Raw genomic sequence first — 22,863 nt, forward strand, 5'->3', positions numbered from 1 at the left:
CTACAGTTACATGTTTACATTTACTTATCAAATTTACATATGAAGTTTTTTATCTTAATAGTTGCAAAATTAAAGCCTTTATGCTAAAACATGTCACTTTTCCTCCCAATGATAATGAAGCTAGATAATCAGAATTGAAAATTCGGAGTCCTTCATTTGGCATTTTATAACTTTACATAAATTTGCTTAAAACATGCTTGATTTTAGTTTATCAAACAAACAAATGCAAGACGTCAATTTAAAATGCATGCAGTTTTCTTCCTTAATTCTTAATTATTATTAGACAGTTTAATGCAGGAATAAAATTTTTAAGAAAACTTTGATTTCTAAAAGAAATGTCAGACTAATTTGAGGTAAAATCTATAATAAAACATTACTGATTTACACTGCTGTTAATTGTTATATATTGGATGAAAACAAATGGATGAAAAAAAGTACAATATATAAATGTTTATGTAAAACTTAAAATGCCCTAGACAACTATTATCTTTTAGACTGATTAATTTTGAATTGCACTTAGCTAAGGAAGACTGTTGAAAGAAAATATTTTGAATGAATCTCTTTATCAAAACTCAAGAATAGTAAAACTTATATTTCAGAACTTACTATACTTTTAAAACTCTAATGCAATTAAAGTAAAAAAATGTATCTCAAATTTTAAAAAATTATACTTTGCTAATGTGTAAGTTATCATTTATAATAAGAGCTTAATATAAGTATAATAATACAGTTAAGTATTATTATCTAATACCAGGGTACACACCTTTATTTTGGGGAGGAGACTGTTTAAAGTCCTTTATATCCATTTCATGAGTTTTCCCCAGTTCCAATTCATTTATATGAGTTGTTTTTATATTATTACCAATATCATCAACTTTACTTTCTTCAATATGCATGAGTCTATTTAACTTTGTGTCTGGGCAATCCTCAACTTTCATTTTCCTGACTGAATCTACTACTTTTGTAGTCCTAGTTTCAAAAAGATCTTCAGCTAAAATACAATTTGAATTATTGGCCAATCTATTGTCTCTATCAGTTTCAACTAGTTCATTTTTTTCTTCATTTGTATCTACAGTATCATAAAGTTCAGGTGTAAAATAGATAGATTCATCTTCTGCTTCTGTTTCAAAAGCTCTATTTGAAGTAGAAAGTTTATCTTCTTCACTCACTAGAGATAATTCAAGGTCTGGATCCAGAGCTTCTTTACAGCAGAGTAGCTGTTCGGAATGATCTTTTTTAAGAAGAGCAGCCTCAATCTTTATTGATGGAATAACAGTTTCTGACTGAGGGCATGGTTCAAATGATGTGAGAGATGAGGACTCAAATTTATCAGTGAGTGGCAAAACAGTTTCACAATCCTTTTCTGTTTTGAAAGTGGAAGAATTAGAGGCACAGTCCTCTGATGACCTAAACTTAGGTGTTGTAGTCAGAATTTTACTAGAAAAACACTGTCCCAAAGAATTAGAACTAGACCAGCTAACTCTATTTGTTTGTTTGCTGAAGGTTGGGCTTGTGGATCTGGAAATCCCAATGTTTTCTGCTTCCATTGCCTGGCCAGACTCTTCCAATAATTCTGGATCATCTATGAGTACAAAAATGTAAAAATGTTAACTTTTTATTCCTAGCATAATAATTATTTTATCAAAATGATTTTTGTTAGAAATACTACAATAACTGTAAAGGAGACAAAATTCTAAGCCCACAACCAGTAGCAGGACTTCCATCTTAGAATGTAAATCACAAAATATTAACTCTGAAAAGAACCTTATGTCTCCAGTGAGTCCTAACCCAAGTTATAATGCTGTATGGTATATTGTCAAATCCCTCTCCAGGAACCTCGGGAGTGAATGAGAAAAGGAGTAAAAAGAGGAAGAGGGCTGAATAACGGAGGGAACAGGCTGTAACAATTTACTTTTTAATCCACTAACTAGTTACTGACCTAGACTAATTCCCTTAAGGAAACTGACACTACACAGACTAAGATATAAAACTGGTTAGTACTCAGACCTGAATTAGAACCTAGGTTTCCTGATTACCAATATAATTACCTTGAATTCACTATGACATTTATTGTATACTATAGATCCAGTGCATGAATTCGTGCACAGGTGGGGTCCCTAGGCCTGGCCAGCGATTGGGGCCAGCTGGCCAGGGTAAGGACCACAGGAGGTTGGCCGGCCACGGGAGGTTGGCTGTGGGAGCACAATGACCACCAGGGGGCAGCTCCTGTGTTGAGCATCTGCCCCGGTGGTCAGTGCGAGTCATAGCTACCGGCCCAATAGTCCAGTCGTCCATTTGTAATGGTCGCTTAGGCTTTTATGTATATAGATAGAAGCATATACTATAAAATATTTAAAATTTGATATATTAATCTATCATATATTCATTAAAACAACTGAAATAATACCAATTATATATATATACACAGTTTGGCAAACTTTTTCTATCACAGGCCGGACAGCAAATATTTTTGGTTTTGTGGGTCTTATTGTATTTGTCACAACTACTCAATTGTGCTGTTCTAGTATAATAAGTACAATTACTCAACTCCACTTTTGTATATAATATGTAAATGAATGGATGTGACAGTGTTCCATTAAACTATATTTAAAAAAACAGATAGCAGGCCAAATTTGGTCCAGAGGCCAATGTTTGCCAATCCCTGATACTGACCATTATATTCTAATATATTTTGAAATTTTTTTTTATCATTTAGAATACATGGCTTCATTTCCTTAAACTAAGAAATTCATGTAAGAAAAAGACCTATAAGTGAGACCAATTTTCAATATAACCTTTAGAAAAACACCTAGCATTTGCATAGTACTTTACAATGCTGTAAATATTTATGTTATTAAATCTTTACAATCCAACTTTGAGGGATAGGTATGCAGATAATCCTTTTTCTATTAAGACTCAAAAAAGTTAAGTGACTTGCTCCTGGTCACAAAGCTAGTTAGTAGCAAAGTTGTTTTTGTTATTTTTTAAAATATATTTTTATTATTGATTTCAGAGAGGAAGGGAAAGGGAGAGAGAGAGATAGAAACATCAATGATGAGAATCATTGATCGGCTGCCTCCTGCAGGCCCCACACTGGGGAATCAAACCATGATCTCCTGGTTCATAAGTCAACGCTCAACCACTGAGTCATGTCAACCGGGAGTAGTAGCAAAGTTTGTTAATGGAAAATCAGAAAATGTGCTCAGCTCTCCTGACAAAAGTTTGTTCCCATTCCAATATACTTTACTACTTCACTAATTTATAATAATACTTTACATTACAAAACAAGGTATTTAAGGACATTAATCTACAACACAAAAATATCACTTGACTAAATATAACAGAAGACTTTTCTATCAAATGAAAATGGACAAAGCTTTTCATACATTTGTCCTTCCTGGCGGTGATGTCACTTGGGAGAGATGAACTTTTATTCATTTTACAACATTTTAGTCCTTAAACACACATTTTTGCTTTACCTTCCCTAGGATTTTCTGGTAATAGATGATTTGCTGCTTTTAAAAAGTAAGGTGAGGTATTGTCCTTCAAACAAGCCACTTCAAGTGTAGACTGACTGTCCTGTATGGACTTTCTGTCCTCTTTGGATACATCAATGAACTTTTGATGCTTTTTGGAAAATTCAGCCAAAGATTCCAGGGCACTTTCAAAGGTTGAATGGTGCTGAATCTGCTGTCGTACCCATTTAGAAAGTCCTAAGGAAAAAGTACACCCAGGGAAGAAACTTTGGTTATTTTATGATATTATTTATGATATTTGGTTATGATGATATTATGTACTAAGAAAAACTTGGATACTTTTTCTAAGGAAGTAATCTAGAATTTAGAGTACATAGAATGGTTCTCAATACTTTTCCTGCCTTTTTACTGTCATATGTACAATATGCTCATATATCAGTAACATTTCTCTTATATGCAACGATTGTCAACTGGAGAGAGGAAAGAGGCAATGTGAGTAAAGTGAGGAAGGGCGGAATTTTTGTCACTTTAGAATAACTCAGAATAAAGCAAATTTAATTTCACAATTCCCCACAAAAATTGGCTGTCTTTTCATTATAGGAAAACTAGAAGTTGTAAACAACACAATTTTGCATACTTACTTTCTAAATTTCACTCCTTTTGCAAAAATAAATTCAAGATTTCAGTCTTACAGGTTTCTTTGTTCCTTTTTCCCCCCTAATTCCAAATATACCTTAAACTACTCTGGGGGCCAAAAGGAATAACACTGTTTTATGAGTAAAGCATGTCCTATCTAAATATTACATTATTTTAAAAATATACAAATAATCAAGTTGTAAGGGAAAAAATTTGATCTATGACATATGAAAACTACATAAAAATGAACCATAATTGAATCTAAGGGGCTGTATAGTGAGACTCACTTCAGAATGAAATTCAAAATCAGATATTCAAACTTTAAAAAAATAAATTTTCTCTACTAATGTTACTAAAATTATCATCACCTTTCGGAGTAATTTAAAAAGTCACTGTGGCCATGGCTTGTGTGTCTCAGTTGGTTGGGTATTGTCCTGGGCAACCAAAGGTTGCCAGTTCAATTCCTAGTCTGGGTACATGCCCAGGTGGCAGGCTTGATTACTCTCTCTCTCCCTCTAAAAATCAATAAAACATATTTTTAAAATAAAAAAAAAAAAGTCACTATGGTGACTACTATCTTTGATTTCAAATACATTCCTTTATTTGTTTTTTAATGGAGTTTTTATATCAGTCTATATGTATGAAAATTGAATTTAAAAATTGAATTTAAACGGATATCAGTCATCAAAAGAAATTTGTATTTTGTGCTATTATTGCCCAGATAAGAAAAAATTTCACACTTTGAGTCTCAAGGAAAAAAAAAATTAAAACCAGACAGAAATAAAAAATATTTAATTCAAAAAAAATCTCTCAACAAATCTGAACTATAAAAGATTAAGTTCTACATTTTAAAATTTTAAAAATTAAATAAGAATTTCCTTTAAAGTTCTTTATTTTTGGTTGCTAGGAGAAAGTAATTACACCACCTAATAATATGAAGAAATTTTAGCACTATAGTTACCTCTTTCATTTTGATCATTTTGTAATCAAAGTAAGCCTTTTCAGTGTAAAATGTCAGTTTACTTTTGAAATTTGAAAGAATATGAGCTCCACCTGCTGACTAAACATAAGCACTTAACATTTTGCTTTTAGTTATGTCTTGACCGAAGCACAATTGCTTGCTTTACATTCAAAAGCAAGACTAACAAGGCAACATTTGCTGCTTTAATCCATCCAAGGTGGATATGTTTTGATATCAAACCAAATATAGTAATTAGGCTCTGAAATGGAAAAAGTATAGCCCATACTCATAGAAAGCTAATTTGAAAGAAATTTAAAATTTAGAACCTTTTCATTATAGTATAGTATGAACTTTCTAGCATTAAAGATAATAATAAAGATGCAAATATTTCCAACAGTTCTTCAATAACTGATGGGTTCCTCGTATTGCCTCTAAAGGGATTGTGTTACTGCAAAATAAAGACTACAGATGTTCATCAACTCATGATGGGGTTACATCTTAATAAACCCAATGTAAGTTGAAAATATTGTATGTCAAAAGTGCATTTAAAATACCTAACCTACCGAATGTCATAGGTTAACTTAGTTTACCTTAAATGTGCTCAGAACACTTACATTAGCTTACAGTTGGTCAAAATCATCTAATATGAAACCTATTTTATAATGCCCAGCATCACCAGAGAGTATCCTACCACATATCACTATCCCAGGAAAAGTTCAAAATTCAAAATTCAAAGCATGGTTTCTATTCAAAGTGTAAAACTTTTGTACCATTGTAAAGTAGAAAAATCCTAAGTTACACCAATGAAAGTCAGGGACCACCTGAATAGGACATAATATTTGTTCATTTGAATGGGGGGGGGGCGGGAAATGACTATTCGATTGTGGGGCATGCAATAGTGTTTTTCCTTTTAGAAAATATGAGCTCTAACATAAACCCTATAATAACTGAAGCATTTCTAGACAAGCAAACCAAGAAACACAACAAACTTCAACATAACACAGAATGAAAGAATAAAGAATCCTAAGCAACAAAAGGAGATGTGCTTAAATGTAAAAGCTTAATATTTCTTAGAAAGTCATTTCTGTAGAACAGCTTTTACCCCTGACAATGCTAAATAAATTATTAGTGTTACTGAGTCAAATCCCATATTCTCTGAAATTGAAGGATCCTAATTGATTAATACTATGTTGATAACTAACCAGATTCTCCTCTATAAAGATTGTTTTGCAAACACATAAGCACTAAAAGGCTAGAATTACTTTCAATATTGACTTTCCATGTTTGATCTAAATATTCAAATTCTCACAATGCAATATACAGATGATATAGCATAGAATTGTGCACCTAAAACCTATATAATTAACCAATGTCACCCCAATACATTTAACTTAAAAATTCTCTATCCAATTCTTTATCTTTAAACATAGAAGTCATTAAAGACTGTTATTAATTCATTACTCTAAGCCAGTGATGGCAAACCTATGACAACTCATTTTTTTGGTTGATTTTTCTTTGTTAAATGGCATTTAAATATATAAAATAAATATCAAAAATATAAATCTTTGTTTTACTATGGTTGCAAATATCAAAAAATTTCTATATGTGACACGGCACCAGAGTTAAGTTAGGGTTTTTCAAAATGCTGACACGCCGAGCTCACAAGGTTCGCCATCACTGCTCTAAGCCAATCTGAGAATCTTACCAGATATATATCGACTTGGGTTACTCCTGAAGCGGTCATCCACTAAAATAAGAGCTCCCCAATCATTTTTGTGTCGAATACATCTATAAAATACAGGAAGAAAATAAAATAGATATAACTTTGAAAATAAAAGCTAAATATCTAATGGAAAAGATAGAAGACTGAAAAAATCAATTACGTGTCATTGGTTTATATTCCTTTAATCAAACTCACATATATTCCTTTAATCAAACTAATTATTATGAACAAGGTTATACTCAATACATTGTACCAAAGTAGTTCTGTAACCAAATCGCATACTTCTGCTGACTACTGATAACTCAACATCCCAAAATGTTATATGCATTCTATTTTGAAAGGCAAAAAAATATATTTTCCAAAACTTTTCTTAGCCACACAGACTATTTTTCACCTCGTGCATTATATTGATAGTTTTATGTAGATGACCTTTATTCTAGTTTAATGAGTTTTTATCATAAGTGAATGTTTAATTTTACAAAAATCTTTTATATGCACCAATTCATATGCTCATGTAGTTTTTCTTCTTTAGACTGTTAATGTGGTAGATTATACTGGCAAATTTTTGAATATTGAGCCTGCCTTTCATTCCTAGGATAATCACATATGGTCATGATGCATTATTCTTTTTATAGATTGTTGGATTTGATTTGCTAAAAATATTAAAATTAAACATATAATTCAGTGGTTTTTAGTATATTTATAAGGTTGTGAAACCCACACCACTATTATACAACATTCTTATTTCACCAAAAAAATCCCAGTGCCCATTATTAGTCACTCCCAGTTATCCCAATTATTCTCCCTAACCCCTAGCAACCTCTAATCTACTTTGTCTTTACAGATTTGCCTATTTGGGGCATTTCCTGTAACTGGAGTCATACAATACTCAGCATTTTGTATCTGGCTTCTTTCACTTAGCATGATGTTTTCAAGGTTACTTGTATTGCACATTGGTACTTCGATCCTTTTTATGGCTGAATAATATTCCACTGTATGGATATACCACATTTTGTCAATGGGCATTTAGGTTGTTTCCATCTTCAGACGATTATAAACAATAGTGCTCTAACATTTGTGTACAAGTTTTGGTATGAATACAAAATTTTAATTATCTTAGATATATAGCTAGGAGTGGAATTGCACACTTTTAAAGAAAGAACCCATTGGAAATTTTGGAGTTGAAAAGTATAATTGACTAGGATAAAGAAATAATCAGTTTAATTAAAAATAAGTTAATTGAGTCCTTTCAATCAGAAAATTATGCCCTCTAATTCTGAGCATTTTTCTGAAAATTATTTCTTTGCTATGTTCCTTTCCCTTATTTTCTCTAGTCTCTTAATATGGATATCAGAAGTTGGTTCTTACATACTGACCTTTTTTTTTAAAAGTTCTTTTCTATTTCCCCTTTGTCTTTTTGATCTGGAAAATTTCTATTTTATCTTCTAAGCCCAATTCTTCACTTAAAATTTATTGCTATCATGTTAATGTCTAGGAGCTTTTTCTTATTTTCTGTTCTTCCTTTTTGAAGGCACTTAGCTTACCTTTCTATAAATATTACTGATACTTATTTTTTAAAAAGCTTTCTTCTATCCAGAGTTTAGCAAACTATGAACCACAGGGAAAATCTGGCCCATATCTTGTTTTTGTGCAGTCTGCAAGGTAGAAGTGGTATTTACATTTTTAAAGGGTTAAAGAAAAAACAAGAATTTGTATGCAAAACACATATGGCATGAAAAGCCTAAAATATATACTATCTGTCCCTTTATGTAAAAAGTGTGCTAACCCCTGTTCTATTGCACTGTTTCTGTTTTCTATGAGTTCTTCCACCCTGTTTTGTTGGTATTATTTTGCTATTGTTTTGGTTTCTATATCTCATGATACAGATATTCTTTGAATATCTAAAGACTCTTGGGACTTATTGAGGGTGAGGCACTAATTCTTGGCAGCTCTAATTATGGGCGGGGCTTATAGGCTAAGAGGCTTTGCAGTAAGGCAGTGGTTCTCAACCTTTTGGCCCTTTAAATACAGTTCCTCATGTTGTGACCCAACCATAAAATTATTTTCGTTGCTACTTCATAACTGTAATGTTGCTACTGTTATGAATCGTAATGTAAATATCTGATATGCAGGATGGTCTTAGGCGACCCCTGTGAAAGGGTCGTTCGACCGCCAAAGGGGTCTCGACCCACAGGTTGAGAACCGCTTCAGTAAGGTAATCTGGTAGGAGGGGGGCCACTTTGTCACTATCTATAGACCCTTACTCATGGAGTGGTCAGTTTCCTGGAAAAGAAATACTGTACTTTCCTGATCTGTAGATATAAGATTGTCAGCTTACTCAGAACTGACAAGAAAAAGGAGATGGAGTTGGCATTCAGTAGGTAGACTTTTCTTAATCCCCACTGTTAATACATCCTTAGCTGTACTAGGAGTTGAAGAATATATAGACTCTAGTTTAATCTCTCTAGAGCAGTGGTTCTCAACCTGTGGGTCGAGACCCCTTTGGCGGTCGAATGACCCTTTCACAGGGGTCGCCTAAGACCATCCTGCATATCAGATATTTACATTATGATTCATAACAATAGCAACATTACAGTTATGAAGTAGCAACGAAAATAATTTTATGGTTGGGTCACAACATGAGGAACTGTATTTAAAGGGCCAGAAGGTTGAGAACCACTGCTCTAGAAAGTAAACCTGAATGGGGGAGGAAGCTATCAAACTATTTTTTATAATAACTTGCAACCAATCCTCTTGTGTTTAACCTTACTTTAACTGAAACTTTAGAATGCCCCCAAGTCCTAAGCTTTTCCATGACTGAATCTGGAGGATCTTCTTAGCTTTCATGACTATGGATTTAAATTTCAGTTTTCTCTTGCCTGTTAAGTTATTCAATCATTCATCTGTTTTCCAGTGTTCAGAATTTGCTGACATTTCGTCTGTCATTGTCCCCCCTCTGCCGTTCCTTTTTAATTTTGTAGGTTTGGCATTTTTATTCCTTTACTATCATGGGATTTTGAGAAAGGGTGAAAATTAATATAAATGTTTGATTTTTCCACAGAGACTTGGGCAGAATGGGAAGATGGATATTGCCAACATTAAAGGACAGTGTCAAAAATCATCAGAAAGTCAGGCTGGCACTCTGTTTTGGTTCCACTACAGTTTATATTTAAAGTGCCCTATGAAAGAAAGGCATTTAAGTTAACAAAACAGTTCAGAAAAACAGGTTTCACCTTTTCATTTTCCCATTGTTTTCATACTGCCTTGCTCAAATGAATTACGCCCACTTGAGACAAAGGTACTTTTAGTAAAGCAGACCTGTTAGGAAACTCATAGTGCAGTTATACTCTGGTCACAAAACCATATGGTACATTCCTGAAAGCTGTTATTACATTTCAAGGACTTATATTACTTCAAATACTCATGTGGCCTTAAAAAAAGATAACACTTTTTAAACACAATTTGTTTCTGTTTACTTTAGACCCTCTAAACATATCCCTTGTAAGGACAGTGCCTAAGTATAAGCACCTTTTATGTCAATCAATACACATTATGAGTAGATCAAATGATGTAAAATATTTACTTGGTTTTTAAATGGACATGTTTCTATAAGTTGTTACTTATTGATACTGTTGCCCTTAAAATCAATGACAGTTGTTACCCATTTTTTAATTAATAAAATACTATAACTACAGTATTATATATCAATACTAGAGGCCCAGTGCACAGATTCGTGCACCGGTGGGGTCCCTCGGCCTGGCCTGTGCCCTCTCGCAATCCGGGACCCCTTGGGGGATGTCAGAGAGCTGGTTTCGGCCTGATTCCCACAGGCCAGGCCGAGGGACCCTACCAGTGTACAAATCCATGCACTAGGCCTCTAGTATGCATATAAGATCTTTGGTTAATCTCTTCTCGCCCTTCCCCCCTCCCCTCTTTCCTCTGAGATTCATCAGTCTGTTCCATGTTTCCATGCCTGAGGTTTCTGCTCCTGCGTTGAGCATCTGCCCCCTGGTGGTCAGTGCGCATCACAGCTACTGGCCAGTAAGCTGGTTGGCCAGCCGCTTAGGCCTTTATATATATACTAGAGGCCCGGTGCACAAAAATTTGTGCACTCGGGGGAGGGGGTCCCTCAGCCCAGCCTGTGACCCCTCAGGGGATGACAACCTGCTGGCTTAGGCCTGCTCCCCGGGGGGATTGGGCCTAAGCTGGCAATCAGACATCCCTCTGGCAGCCCGGCAGCCCTCGGGGGATGTCCACTTGCCAGCGGGGAGCAGACCTAAGCTGCAGTCAGACATCCTTAGCGCTGCTCAAGAGGCAGGAGAGGCTCCCACCACCATCCCTGTACTGGCAGCCATCAGCCTGCCTTGTGGCTGAGCAGAGCTCCCTCATGTGGGAGCACACTGACCACCAGAGAGCAGCTCCTGCATTGAGCATCTGCCCCTTGGTGGTCAGTGTGTGTCATAGTGACCAGTCATTCCCAGTCTTTCTGCTGTTAGGGTCAGTTTGCATATTACCCTTTTACTATATAGGATAGAGGCCTGGTGCACGGGTGGGGGCTGGCTGGTTTGCCCTGAAGGGTGTCCCGGATCAGGATGGGGGTCCCGGTTGGGTGCCTGGCCAGCCTGGATGAGGGGCTGATGGCTGTTTGCAGCTGGTCACACCCCCTTCAGGGTGGGGGTCCCCCACTGGGGTGCCTGGCCAGCCTGGATGAGGGGCTGATGGCTGTTTTCAGGCTGGCCACACCCCCTTTAGGGAGGGGGTCTCCACTGGGGTGCCTGGCCAGTCTGGGTGAAGGGCTGAGGGCCATTTTCAGGCTGGCCGGCGACTGAAGCTCCCAGCCTCTCCTTTTTTTCTTTTTTTTTAATTCTGGGATTTATTTACCTTCTATAATTGAAACTTTGTTGCCGTCACTGGAGCTGAGAGACAGCTCCTGCTCGGCCTGCTGAAATCAGGTATCTGGGGTTTGTTTAACTTCTATAATTGAAACTTTGTTGCTTTCGGAGCTCAGAGCCAGGCCGCGGCAGGCAGGAAACCTTGGCTTCCTCCATCACTGGAGCAAGCAAGCCTCCTGCTCGCTTCAGCTGTGTGGCTGCCGGCCGCCATCTTTGTTGGCGGTAAATTTGCATATCACCCTGATTAGCCAATGGGAAGCATAGTGAAGGTAGGGTCAATTACCCTTTTTGTCTTTTATTAGATAGGATATATACACACACACACACACACACACACACACACACACACACACATATTACAAATACATCCTTTTTATTCAATTTTAGAAAAGTAGGTTTTGAGGCTCTAGCTCTCTGACCAATATGGTATAATGAAAAAAAGCACTGAACCTGGCATTTTCCACTAATTCAACAAACCATCTATTAACACATTGTGTACCGCATAGAAATCTCTAAGACAGGGGAGTCGACCAAGATGGCGGCGTAGGTAAACACCGGAGACCGCTGCCGCAAACAACCATTTCAAAAATACAACTAAAAGACTGAACGGACATCACCCAGAACCACAGGAAGGCTGGCTGAAGAGAGACTCTACAACTAGAAGGAAAGAGAACAGCAAATCGAGGCTCAGAGGCGGTGCAGTGTGGAAAATACAAAGGTACCGAGGTGCGCGCGAAAGCGGGCTGGTGGCTGAGGGCGCGGTTGTCGTTTTCTGTCGGGAGTGAGTCTCAGACTCTGGGCTCCAGATCCGGGCGAGTCTCTAGGGACCCAGACTCAAACGGGAGAAGCGGGATTATCCGGCATCAGTTGGAACCTGAGGGCAGCTTTCTCTCCGAGGTTTGCAGCGGCTGCCGGGGTTCTGAGAAGCAGAGCCTCTGGGAACGGGACTGAGCGTGGCCATAACTGCTCCCTCCGCCCGCCCTGTTGAGCCCGCCCCGCCCAAAGCCTTCGCACAGCCATTTGCCGATCGCCTCAGGCAAAGGCTGGATTAGCGCCTCCCCAGAAGGCAGACGTTTTCCATACAGCTGATTCCTATAGCCAGTCGGCCTGGGGGTCAAATCCCTCTAGTGTTAACTACAACAATTAAGGCTTGGCTAGAACAAGACTGCGCACAGAGACCACAAGGGGGTGCACCAAGAAAGCATAAAAGATGCGGAGACAAAAAAAATGACAGAAATGGAGGATATGGAGCTAAGAATCGCAATTTTGAGGGCTTGCCATAAATTTGTGCAGAGCCTCACGAAAACTAATGAGACCCTCGATGCTACGATAAAGAAATTAGAAAGTAAGCATACACGGACTGAAATAAAGAATATTATACCCAATAGCAGACCAGAGGAGTACAATAATCAAACCAAAGATTCGACAAAAAAACACCCAATTGGAAAAGCAAAATGAAAAAAGAATCCAAAAGTGTGAAGATAGTGTAAGGAGCCTCTGGGACAGCTTTAAGCGGTCTAATATCAGAGTCATTGGAGTGCCAGAAGATGAGAGACAGCAAGATATTGAAAACCTATTTCAAGAAATAATGGCAGAAAACTTCCCCCACCTGGAGAAAGAAATGGACTTACAGGTCCAAGAAGCGCAGAGAACCCCAAACAAAAGGAATCCAAAGAGGACCACACCAAGACACATCATCATTAAAATGCCAAGAGCAAAAGACAAAGAGAAAATCTTAAAAGCAGCAAGAGAAAGAGGCTCAATTACCTACAAGGGAATACCCATACGACTGTCAGCTGATTTCTCAACAGAAACTTTGCAGGCCAGAAGGGAATGGCAAGAAATATTCAAAGTGCTGAATACCAAGAACCTACAACCAAGATTACTTTATCCAGCAAAGCTATCATTCAGAATTGAAGGTCAGATAAAGAGCTTCACAGATAAGGAAAAGCTAAAGGAGTTCATCACCGCCAAACCAGTATTATATGAAATGCTGAAAGGTATCCTTTAAGAAGAGGAAGAAGAAGAAAAAGGTAAAGATACAAATTATGAACAACAAACATGCATCTATCAACAAATGAATCTAAGAATCAAGTGAATAAATAACCTGATGTACAGAATGAACTGGTGATTATAATAGAATCAGGGACATAGAAAGGGAATAGACTGACTATTCTTGGGGGAAAAAGGGGTGTGGGAGATGCGGGAAGTGACTGGACAAAAATCATGCACCTATGGATGAACACAGTGGGTGGGGAGTGAGGGTGGAGGGTGGGGTGGGAGCTGGAAGGAGGGGAGTTATGGGGGGAAAAAAGAGGAACAAATGTAATAATCTGAACAATAAAGATTTAATTAAAAAAAAAATAAAAAAAATAAAAAATAAAAAAAAAAAAAAGAAATCTCTAAGACATACGCCAGGGACTGCACGTTTTTGGGCAAACTGCATGTTATTTAAATCATCATAATGCACTTTAGGTGTTGTTTTTCAATAATTATAACATTTTTATTTACAAAAACAATTAAACAATTAAAGTTCCTAGTACTTTTTTAACATATGGTACTGCGTAAAACATTTTCCTCTATGAAGAGGGACCAAACAAAATTTACAAAAGTATCTAGATTTGCTCCTTTTTCCATGGGCGTGAAAAACGAGAACACTCATGAGCGGTCCTTAACAGGTGGCGTGTGAAACACGAGAAAACTCCTGAGCGGTACGAAATGTGTTAATTAACCATCTATGTCCCAAGCTGAGATATGGTTGCTGAAAATACAAAAATGTATAATACATGCTTAGGGAAGGAAACAGAGAAATAACAAGTTAATATAATACAATGAGATATAGCCCTGGCCGGCTTGGCTCAGCCTGCGGACTGAAGGGTCCCAGGTTCGATTCCGGCCAAGGGCACATGCCTGGGTTGCAGGCTCGATCCCCAGTAGGGGGTGTGCAAGAGGCAGCTGATCGATGATTCTCTCTCATCATTGGTGTTTCTATCTCTCTCTCCCTCTCCCTTCCTCTCTGAAATCAATAAAGAAATATATTTTAAAAAAAAATACAATGAGATATATACTACAACAGAAATAATGTATAAAATACTAAGGTTTCTTATAGAATAAATAATTTCAGTTGGAGAAGTAAAAAGTGTATTAATTAAATGTTGCTGCCTTACAATATGAAATTACAATATAAAATGGTGATTTAGGGAGAGAAACCAAGATGGCGGCATAGGTAAACACCGGAGTTTGCTGCCTCGAACAACCACTTTAAAAATACAACTAAAAGACGGAACGGACATCACCCAGAACCACAGGAAGGCTGGCTGAGGAGAGACTCTTCAACTAGAAGGAAAAACAACAGCATTACGAGGCCCAGAGGAGGCGCAGTGTGGAAAATTTAAAGGTACGGTGGTGCAGCGGTGCGCGCGCAAAGCGGGCTGGTGGCTGAGGGCGCGGTTGTCGTTTTCAATCAGGAGTGAGTCTCAGACTCTGGGCTACAGATCCGGGCGAGTCTCTAGGGACCCAGACTCAAACGGGAGAAGCGGGACTGTCTGGCTACGGTCCCTCCGAGGTTTGCAGCGGTTGTGGGGACAGAGAGGCAGAGCCCCTGGAGACGGACTGAGAGCAGCCATAGCTGCTCCCTCCCCCCGCCCTGTTGAGCCCGCCCCGCCCAGGCCCTGTGCAGAGCCATTTGACGATCGCCTCAGGCAAAGGCTGGACTAGCACCTCCCCAGAGGACTGAAGTTTTCCCACAGCTGATTCCTACAGCCAGTCGGCCTGGTGGTCAAATCCCTCTAGTGTTAACTACAACAATTAAGGCTTGGCTAGAACAAGACTGCGCACAAAGACCACAAGGGGGTGCACCAAGAAAGCATAAAAGATGCGGAGACAAAAAAACATGACAGAAATGGAGGATATGGAGCTAAGAATCGCAATTTTGAGGGCTTGCTATAAACTTGTGCAGAGCCTCACGAAAACTAATGAGACCCTCGATGCTACGATAAAGAAATTAGAAAGTAAGCATACACGGACTGAAATAAAGAATATTATACCCAATAGCAGACCAGAGGAGCACAAGAATCAAACCAAAGATTTGACAAAAAACACCCAACTGGAAAAGCAAAATGAAAAAAGAATCCGAAAGTGTGAAGATAGTGTAAGGAGCCTCTGGGACAGTTTCAAGCGTACCAACATCAGAATAATAGGGGTGCCAGAAGATGAAAGACAGCAAGATATTGAAAACCTATTTCAAGAAATAATGGCAGAAAACTTCCCCCACCTGGTGAAAGAAATGGACTTACAGGTCCAAGAAGCGCAGAGAACCCCAAACAAAAGGAATCCAAAGAGGACCACACCAAGACACATCATCATTAAAATGCCAAGAGCAAAAGACAAAGAGAGAATCTTAAAAGCAGCAAGAGAAAGAGACTCAATTACCTACAAGGGAATACCCATACGACTGTCAGCTGATTTCTCAACAGAAACTTTGCAGGCCAGAAGGGAATGGCAAGAAATATTCAAAGTGCTGAATACCAAGAACCTACAACCAAGATTACTTTATCCAGCAAAGCTATCATTCAGAACTGAAGGTCAGATAAAGAGCTTCACAGACAAGGAAAAGCTAAAGGAGTTCATCACCACTAAACCAGTATTATACGAAATACTGAAAGGTATCCTTTAAGAAGAGGAAGAAGAAAAAGGTAAAGATACAAATTGTGAACAACAAACATGCATCTATCAACAAGTGAATCTAAGAATCAAGTGAATAAATAATCTGATGTACAGAATGAACTGGTGATTATAATGAATCAGGGACATAGAAAGGGAATGGACTGACTATTCTTGGGGGGGTAAGGGGAATGGGAGATTCGGGAAGAGACTGGACAAAAATCGTGCACCTATGGATGAGGACAGTGGGTGGGGAGTGAGGGCGGAGGGTGGGGCGGGAACTGGAAGGAGGGGAGTTATGGGGGGGGGGGGGGAGGAACAAATGTAATCTGAACAATAAAAATTTAATTAAAAAAATTAAAAAAATAAAAAAAATAAATAAATAAAATGGTGATTTAAAAACTAATTCTACAAAGTACAAATCTTAATGAACCAGAATCCTTAGAAAAAAGAGTATTATAATTAAATTTTATTGTCAGTTTGTGTTAATTCTTAGGTATCACAAGCATGGTTTAGTTTAACTCTTCTTAAATGGTTTGCTTTTTTACACATAAAATCATCATCTGAGTGTGGCCAGTGTGGCTCAGTGGCTGAGCGTCAACCTATGAACTAGGAGGTCACAGTTCGATTCCTACTCAGGGCACATGCCTGGGTTGTGGACTCGATCCCCATTGTGGGGCATGAAAGAAGCAGCCGGTCAACGATTCTCTCTCATCATTGATGTTTCTGTCTCTTTCTCTCCTCTCCCTTCCTCTCTGAAATCAATAAAAAAATATTTTTTTAAAAAAATCATCATCTGAGTCTGATGGTCATTAAGACAAAAACTTTATTATTTGCTAGTAAGCTTCTACAAAGGTGTGTCATTCATTGTTTGAACAACCAAAAATCTTCTTTAAACTTTAGCAAAGTGAGTTTTGTTTTGAGTTTCATTTATTCCACTGATTCTTTGCAACTTTCACTTGTAACATCTATCACTGAAAATGTACAAGTAACTAGGGTTCCAGTGAAATAAAATTCTACCAAATTTCTTAAAAGGAGTAAAGTAGTAAGACTAACTCTATATAGAGCCCTGCTCACAGATAATGTTACAGTAACATTACATTAAATTTCACTCCACTTACCTACCGAGGGCCTGATTTAAGGCCCTGTATGCTTGAATTTCATACCACTGACGACCAGGTAAAAGACCTCTCAATTTTGAATGCTGGTCATTATATTGGCGCTTTAGTTCAACCTAATAATTTAAAAATATATTAAAAAATAGTAGGTAATTAAAGCTCATTTAAAAAATCATATTAACTTCTAACATTTCAAACATCATTTTAGTAGGGTAGAGAGATTTTGTTTTTCAGTGCTAAATTTGTTTCAATTCATTTAAGACATTTTAAAAAAATTTTACTTTTTAAATTGAGTTTATTGGGGTTACATTGGTTAATAAAATTTATATAGATTTCAGGTGTACAATTCTATAATACATCATCTGTTTATTACATTGTGTGTTCACCACTCAAGTCATCTATTCATCCTTACATTCCCCAAGTTCCTACATGTACATAATAAATTCCATGTGATATCAATTGCATTGAGAAATAATGCACATACAATAAAATTCACAAACTTCCAATGTACATGGAGACAAGTTTTGATAAATGTATAGTCATATAATCATAATCAGAACGTAGAATATTTTCAGCACCCCAAAACTTCCCTCCTATCCCTTTTTCAGTTAATCTCCTTCACTACTGACCCTATTAACCAATGATCTGCTGTTATGTCTTTTCTAGAATTCCATGTAAATGTCATAGAGTATGTAATTGTGCCTGTCTTTTTCATTTAGCATAATGATTTTGGAATTCATTCATCAGTTCATTCTTTTATGTTTATCTAGTCTGATAATCTCTGCTTTTTAATTAGAATGTTTAGACCACTCACATTTAAAGGGTTATTGCTACAATTTGGCTTAAATCTACAGGAGCAGAATACACATTCTTCTCAAGTGCACATGGAATATTTTCCAGGACAATATATGTTGGGTCACAAAGTCAGTCTTAAGATCTTTAAGACTGTCCTAACCAGTTTGGTTCAGTGGATAGAGCGTCAGCCTGCCAACTGAAAGACTGAAATCATATCAAGTATCCTTTTCAACCACAAGAGCATGAAATTAGAAATCAATAACACAAGGAAAATTGGAATATTCACAAACACGTGGAAATTAACACACCTGAATAACCAATGGGTTAAAGAAGAAATCAAAAGAAAATCAATATCTTGGTAAAAATGAAAATGGAAACCAAAACAATGGAATACAGCAAAAGTAGTTCTAAACAAGAAGTTTAAAGCAATAAACACCTATATTAAAAAAAAAAAATCTTAAAAAAACCCACCCTAACTTTAGACCTTAAGAAACTAATAAAAGAAGACAAACTAATCTCAAAGTTAGCAGAAGGAAACAAGATGAGAGCAGAAATAAATGAAACATAGACTAGAAAACACAATTTTAAAAAATCAATGCAATTAAGAATTGATAGTATCTTCAGGAAATGGTAATTGAAAATGGACATGCACATGCAAAAGATTAAAACTGAATCCTTATCTTACACTATACATAAAAATCAACTCAAAATGAATTAAAGACTTAAATAAAAGACCTAGAAGAAAATGGGAAAAGTTCCTTGACTTTGGTCTTGACAATGGTTTTTTGGATATGACACCCAAAAGCACAGGCAACAAAAGCAAAAGCAAACAAGTGGAACTATATCAAACTAAAACACTTCTGCACAATAAAACAAACAATCTATATGTATAAAAGGCTAAATGTCTGTCTGTCCGACCAGTAGCTATGACACTCACTGACCTTCAGGGGGCAGGCGCTCAACGAAGGAGCTGCCATGATGCGCACTGGCCATTTAAAAATAAACGACACCATGGACCTGGCGCCAACAAACCAACACTCGGCTTCCCCCAAGTGGGACACAGGCCCTGCCACCACCCCGGAGTGACACTCCACCAAATTGCAGCCAATGCTGCCAAGACCCCATGGCGCAAAATGCAGCCCACAGCCCAGCCCAGAAACAGTGGCTGTGGACGCCAGGTAATGATGTCACATAGCAACACCCGGCTTCCTCTCCCTAGCAACTAGCCTCCTTGGAGTTTCTTCAGCCCAGGAACCCAACTTGCTTTATAGCCAGGTGCAAACATTTTACAGTTCAACCAAATGTTTGTGAAGTGTTTTCTTGTGCCTCATCCCATTTGATCCTCACAGAAGTCCTAGAGTATGTAGATAGGAGACTCAGTAGAATCCTATTTTCTTTTCACTAGCAAGACACAAATAGTGATATTAAAATATTTCTTCTAATTAATTTCTTTTCAATGTTCACAAATCTGTGCACTGGTACACTAGTCAACAATATGAAAAGACACAACCTACAGAACATGAGAAAATATTTACAAATCATATGTCTGATAAGAGGTTTATATCCAAAATTTGAAAACATATGAATAGCCAACAGGTATATGAAAAGCTGGATCTCTCAACTCCTGATTAAAAATCTTTCCGCCAGAGCCAGTTTGGCTCAGTGGATAGAGTGTAGACCTGCGGGCTGAAAGGTCCTGGGTTCAATTCTAATCAAGGGCATATGCCAGGTTGCAGGCTTGATCCCCAGTAGGGGTGTGCAGGAGAATCAATGATTCTCTGCCATCATTAAAGGTTCTCTCTCTCTCTCTCTCTCTCTCTTCCCCCACCGACCCTTCCTCTCTGAAATCAATAAAAAAATTTTTTTTTAAATCTTTCATGGTCCCAAACCACCACAAGTAACACTGAAAGGCAAATTAAAAACTGGAGAAAGGTGCTGTCATCAAATATACAATTAGCTCATACACATGACCAATAACAAAATTTGAGCTACTTACCACAGAGAAAAGTGAGTAATGTCTATGAGAAAGCAAGTCATCAAAAATGAATGATAAATGGCTGGTAACCCACATGAAAATATGCTTAACTTTACTAGTAAGAAATGTAAATTTAACAATCCCATTGTTTTTATTTATACAATACTGACAAATATTTACCAAATGTGCTTATATTTTCCCACAAGAAAAGATAGATAATGTGTACAAGGATATTCATTGCATCTTTGTTTGAACTGAAGAAAAATAGAAAACAACATAAATGTCCACCAAATGGATCAATTTAACATATTACATTTACTCTGAGATAAATATTGGATTATTAAAAAACAGATGTATAGCTGTAACCAGTTTGGCTCAGTGGATAGAGCGTCGGCCTGCGGACTGAAGGGTCTCAGGTTCGATTCTGGTCAAGGGCATGTACCTTGGTTGCGGGCACATCCCCAGTAGGAGGTGTGCAGGAGGCAGCTGATCAATGTTTCTCTCTCACCGATGTTTCTAACTATCTCTCCCCCTTCCTCTCTGTAAAAAAAAACCAAAAAACATTTTTTAAAAAGCACACAAAAAAAGATGTATATGTTTTGACATGAAAATTTTGCATATATATATTTATTAATTTTTTTAAAAAAACATATACACACACAGACATATATACATGGCCAGGTATTATGTTAGGAATACGGACCATAATTTAGAGCAATGTCAATTATAAACCAGCCTGCCAAAAGACTTAAACTAAACCCTGACGAGAACCACAGGGAGACAAGAGTTTAAGGATGTGTACTTTGAGTTTTCCCATATCTCTCCTAACAAATTGTTAAACCATGCCCATATAAGTTTAGGATGACTGACTACTAACTGACCTCCCCACAAAAACAAAACAAAACAACAACAACAACAACAAAACCCACAAAAATCAATATTCTTCAGAGAATAGAATCCATAATCACTATAATGTACCAATTATAATGTCCAACATAAAATAAAAATTATTAGAAAAATGTGGCCCATAATCAGGGGGAAAAAAGGTAGTCGATAGAAACGAATCTAGAAAGGGCCCAGCTGTTGGAATTAACAAAGACTTTAAAGTATGTGTTATATTCAAATAATTTTAAAACATGTGACTTAATGAATGAACTTGGGGGATCTCAAGAGAAAAGTGGAAATTATAAAAAAGAATCAAATGAAAATTCTACACCTTAAAAATACAATAATAAATAAAAATTCATTGGATGGGCTTAATAACAGATTGGAAAAGGCAGAATTAGCTAGTAAATCTTAAGACAGATCAATAGAAGCAATGAAACATCAATAAGAGCAAAATAACTTCATACACAACAAAGACACTGGTGTAAAAGAATCAAAGCATATAAAACCAGTCAGCAATGACCTAATCAAATTTAAAATTGAGAGTTGAAACAATACTAATGCATTTGATCCATTATTTATTGCCTCGATGGCTCCACTTATTAAAGGATATCAACAATCTCTCACTTTTCCAAGTGACTGAATTTACATTCATTTTCTATCTTGGGAGTAACACACAGAGACTGTGTTAAACTAAACTACTTCTTTGCTGGAAAAGAAATCATAATAAATTCTGCTATCTAGTCATTGAATTTGATATTATAATCATATCCCTTTTCAAAGAGACTCAGAATTAATTACAGGGCATAAAAAATACATTCCTAGTAAAAGCAATGTCATACCAAAGGGTACTAAAAACCCAGCTTTCATCTGGTCTTCAGAAAAATCTTTAAAATTACATAGCCCCAAGAGTAAACTACTTTTCTACAAGGTCAGAAGGTATAGTATACATAATTCAGACTGACCTATTCAAATATATAAGTTAATAAGCTTTTTCCTGTAAAAAGTTCACCTGTAAAAAGTACAAGTTCTGAGTGAAAGGAAATTATGTATTATGGTTTCAATTTTTTATACACTAACTGAATGAAAAAAAGGACATATTTTAATCAGCTCTCGAGAATGCCAGCCACAGAGTTAACTATGCCTCAATAAAGCTTAACAAAGGAACCTAAATAAAAAAGAATTCTTTAGAAACATTAAAAATAACATTTAAAGTAGAAAAATTGATATAATGCGAGGAAGAAATTTTTTGGTAGCTTAAGAAACACTCAATTCAGTCCAATATTTACAATTTTGACTGTATGCAAGATCTGTGAAAGGAACTAGAAATACAAGGATGAGTTAAAAATATTTTTTGCCTCCTAATAAGAGCTTACAAAGATCAGGAAAAAATATGAGGGCAAATGATCATCAAGTAAATAAGTGCTAAAATATGAAATTTGATTACAGTATATAGAAGAGGAGTTGAGGAATGAGAACACACTATGAATTTGGTGCAAGAGTGATGAGGGCCTTACCTGGAAAGGCAAAAGGAATGGAAAAGAGGCCCAGTTTGTAACACATTGTGGACCTAAAGAACTTAAGTGACAAAGTAGATGTGGAACTTATTAAAGAGGGAAAAGTCTAAAATGACTCCAACGTTTTAGCCACTAAGAGAAGTAATCCAGTGATCCACCCAGAGAAGACAAGAGAAGTTTATGGAAAAAGATACTTTGGGTTAATCCATTTTAAAGGAATAAC

At 36.8% G+C, this 22,863-nt stretch overlaps 1 protein-coding gene across 1 annotated transcript in view; it reads right to left on the reverse strand.

Annotated features, from left to right (window-relative positions):
- Positions 1 to 691: 691 nt before the first annotated feature.
- Positions 692 to 22,863, reverse strand: part of BRIP1 (BRCA1 interacting DNA helicase 1) — a 111,962-nt gene continuing 89,790 nt past the window's right edge. Inside the window, exons 16-19 of the mRNA XM_070393325.1 lie at positions 17,472 to 17,584; positions 6,779 to 6,861; positions 3,480 to 3,713; positions 692 to 1,582 (exon numbers count right to left, since the gene is read on the reverse strand). Of these exons, the coding sequence (XP_070249426.1) occupies positions 741 to 1,582; positions 3,480 to 3,713; positions 6,779 to 6,861; positions 17,472 to 17,584 (1,272 nt within the window). The 3' untranslated portion in view covers positions 692 to 740. The remainder of the gene's footprint in view (positions 1,583 to 3,479; positions 3,714 to 6,778; positions 6,862 to 17,471; positions 17,585 to 22,863) is intronic.

Source organism: Myotis yumanensis, unplaced genomic scaffold (assembly GCF_028538775.1).
Source record: "Myotis yumanensis isolate MYYU_CA2020_CCGP unplaced genomic scaffold, mMyoYum1.0.hap1 SCAF_16, whole genome shotgun sequence".
In the NCBI taxonomy this organism is placed as follows: Eukaryota; Metazoa; Chordata; class Mammalia; order Chiroptera; family Vespertilionidae; genus Myotis; species Myotis yumanensis.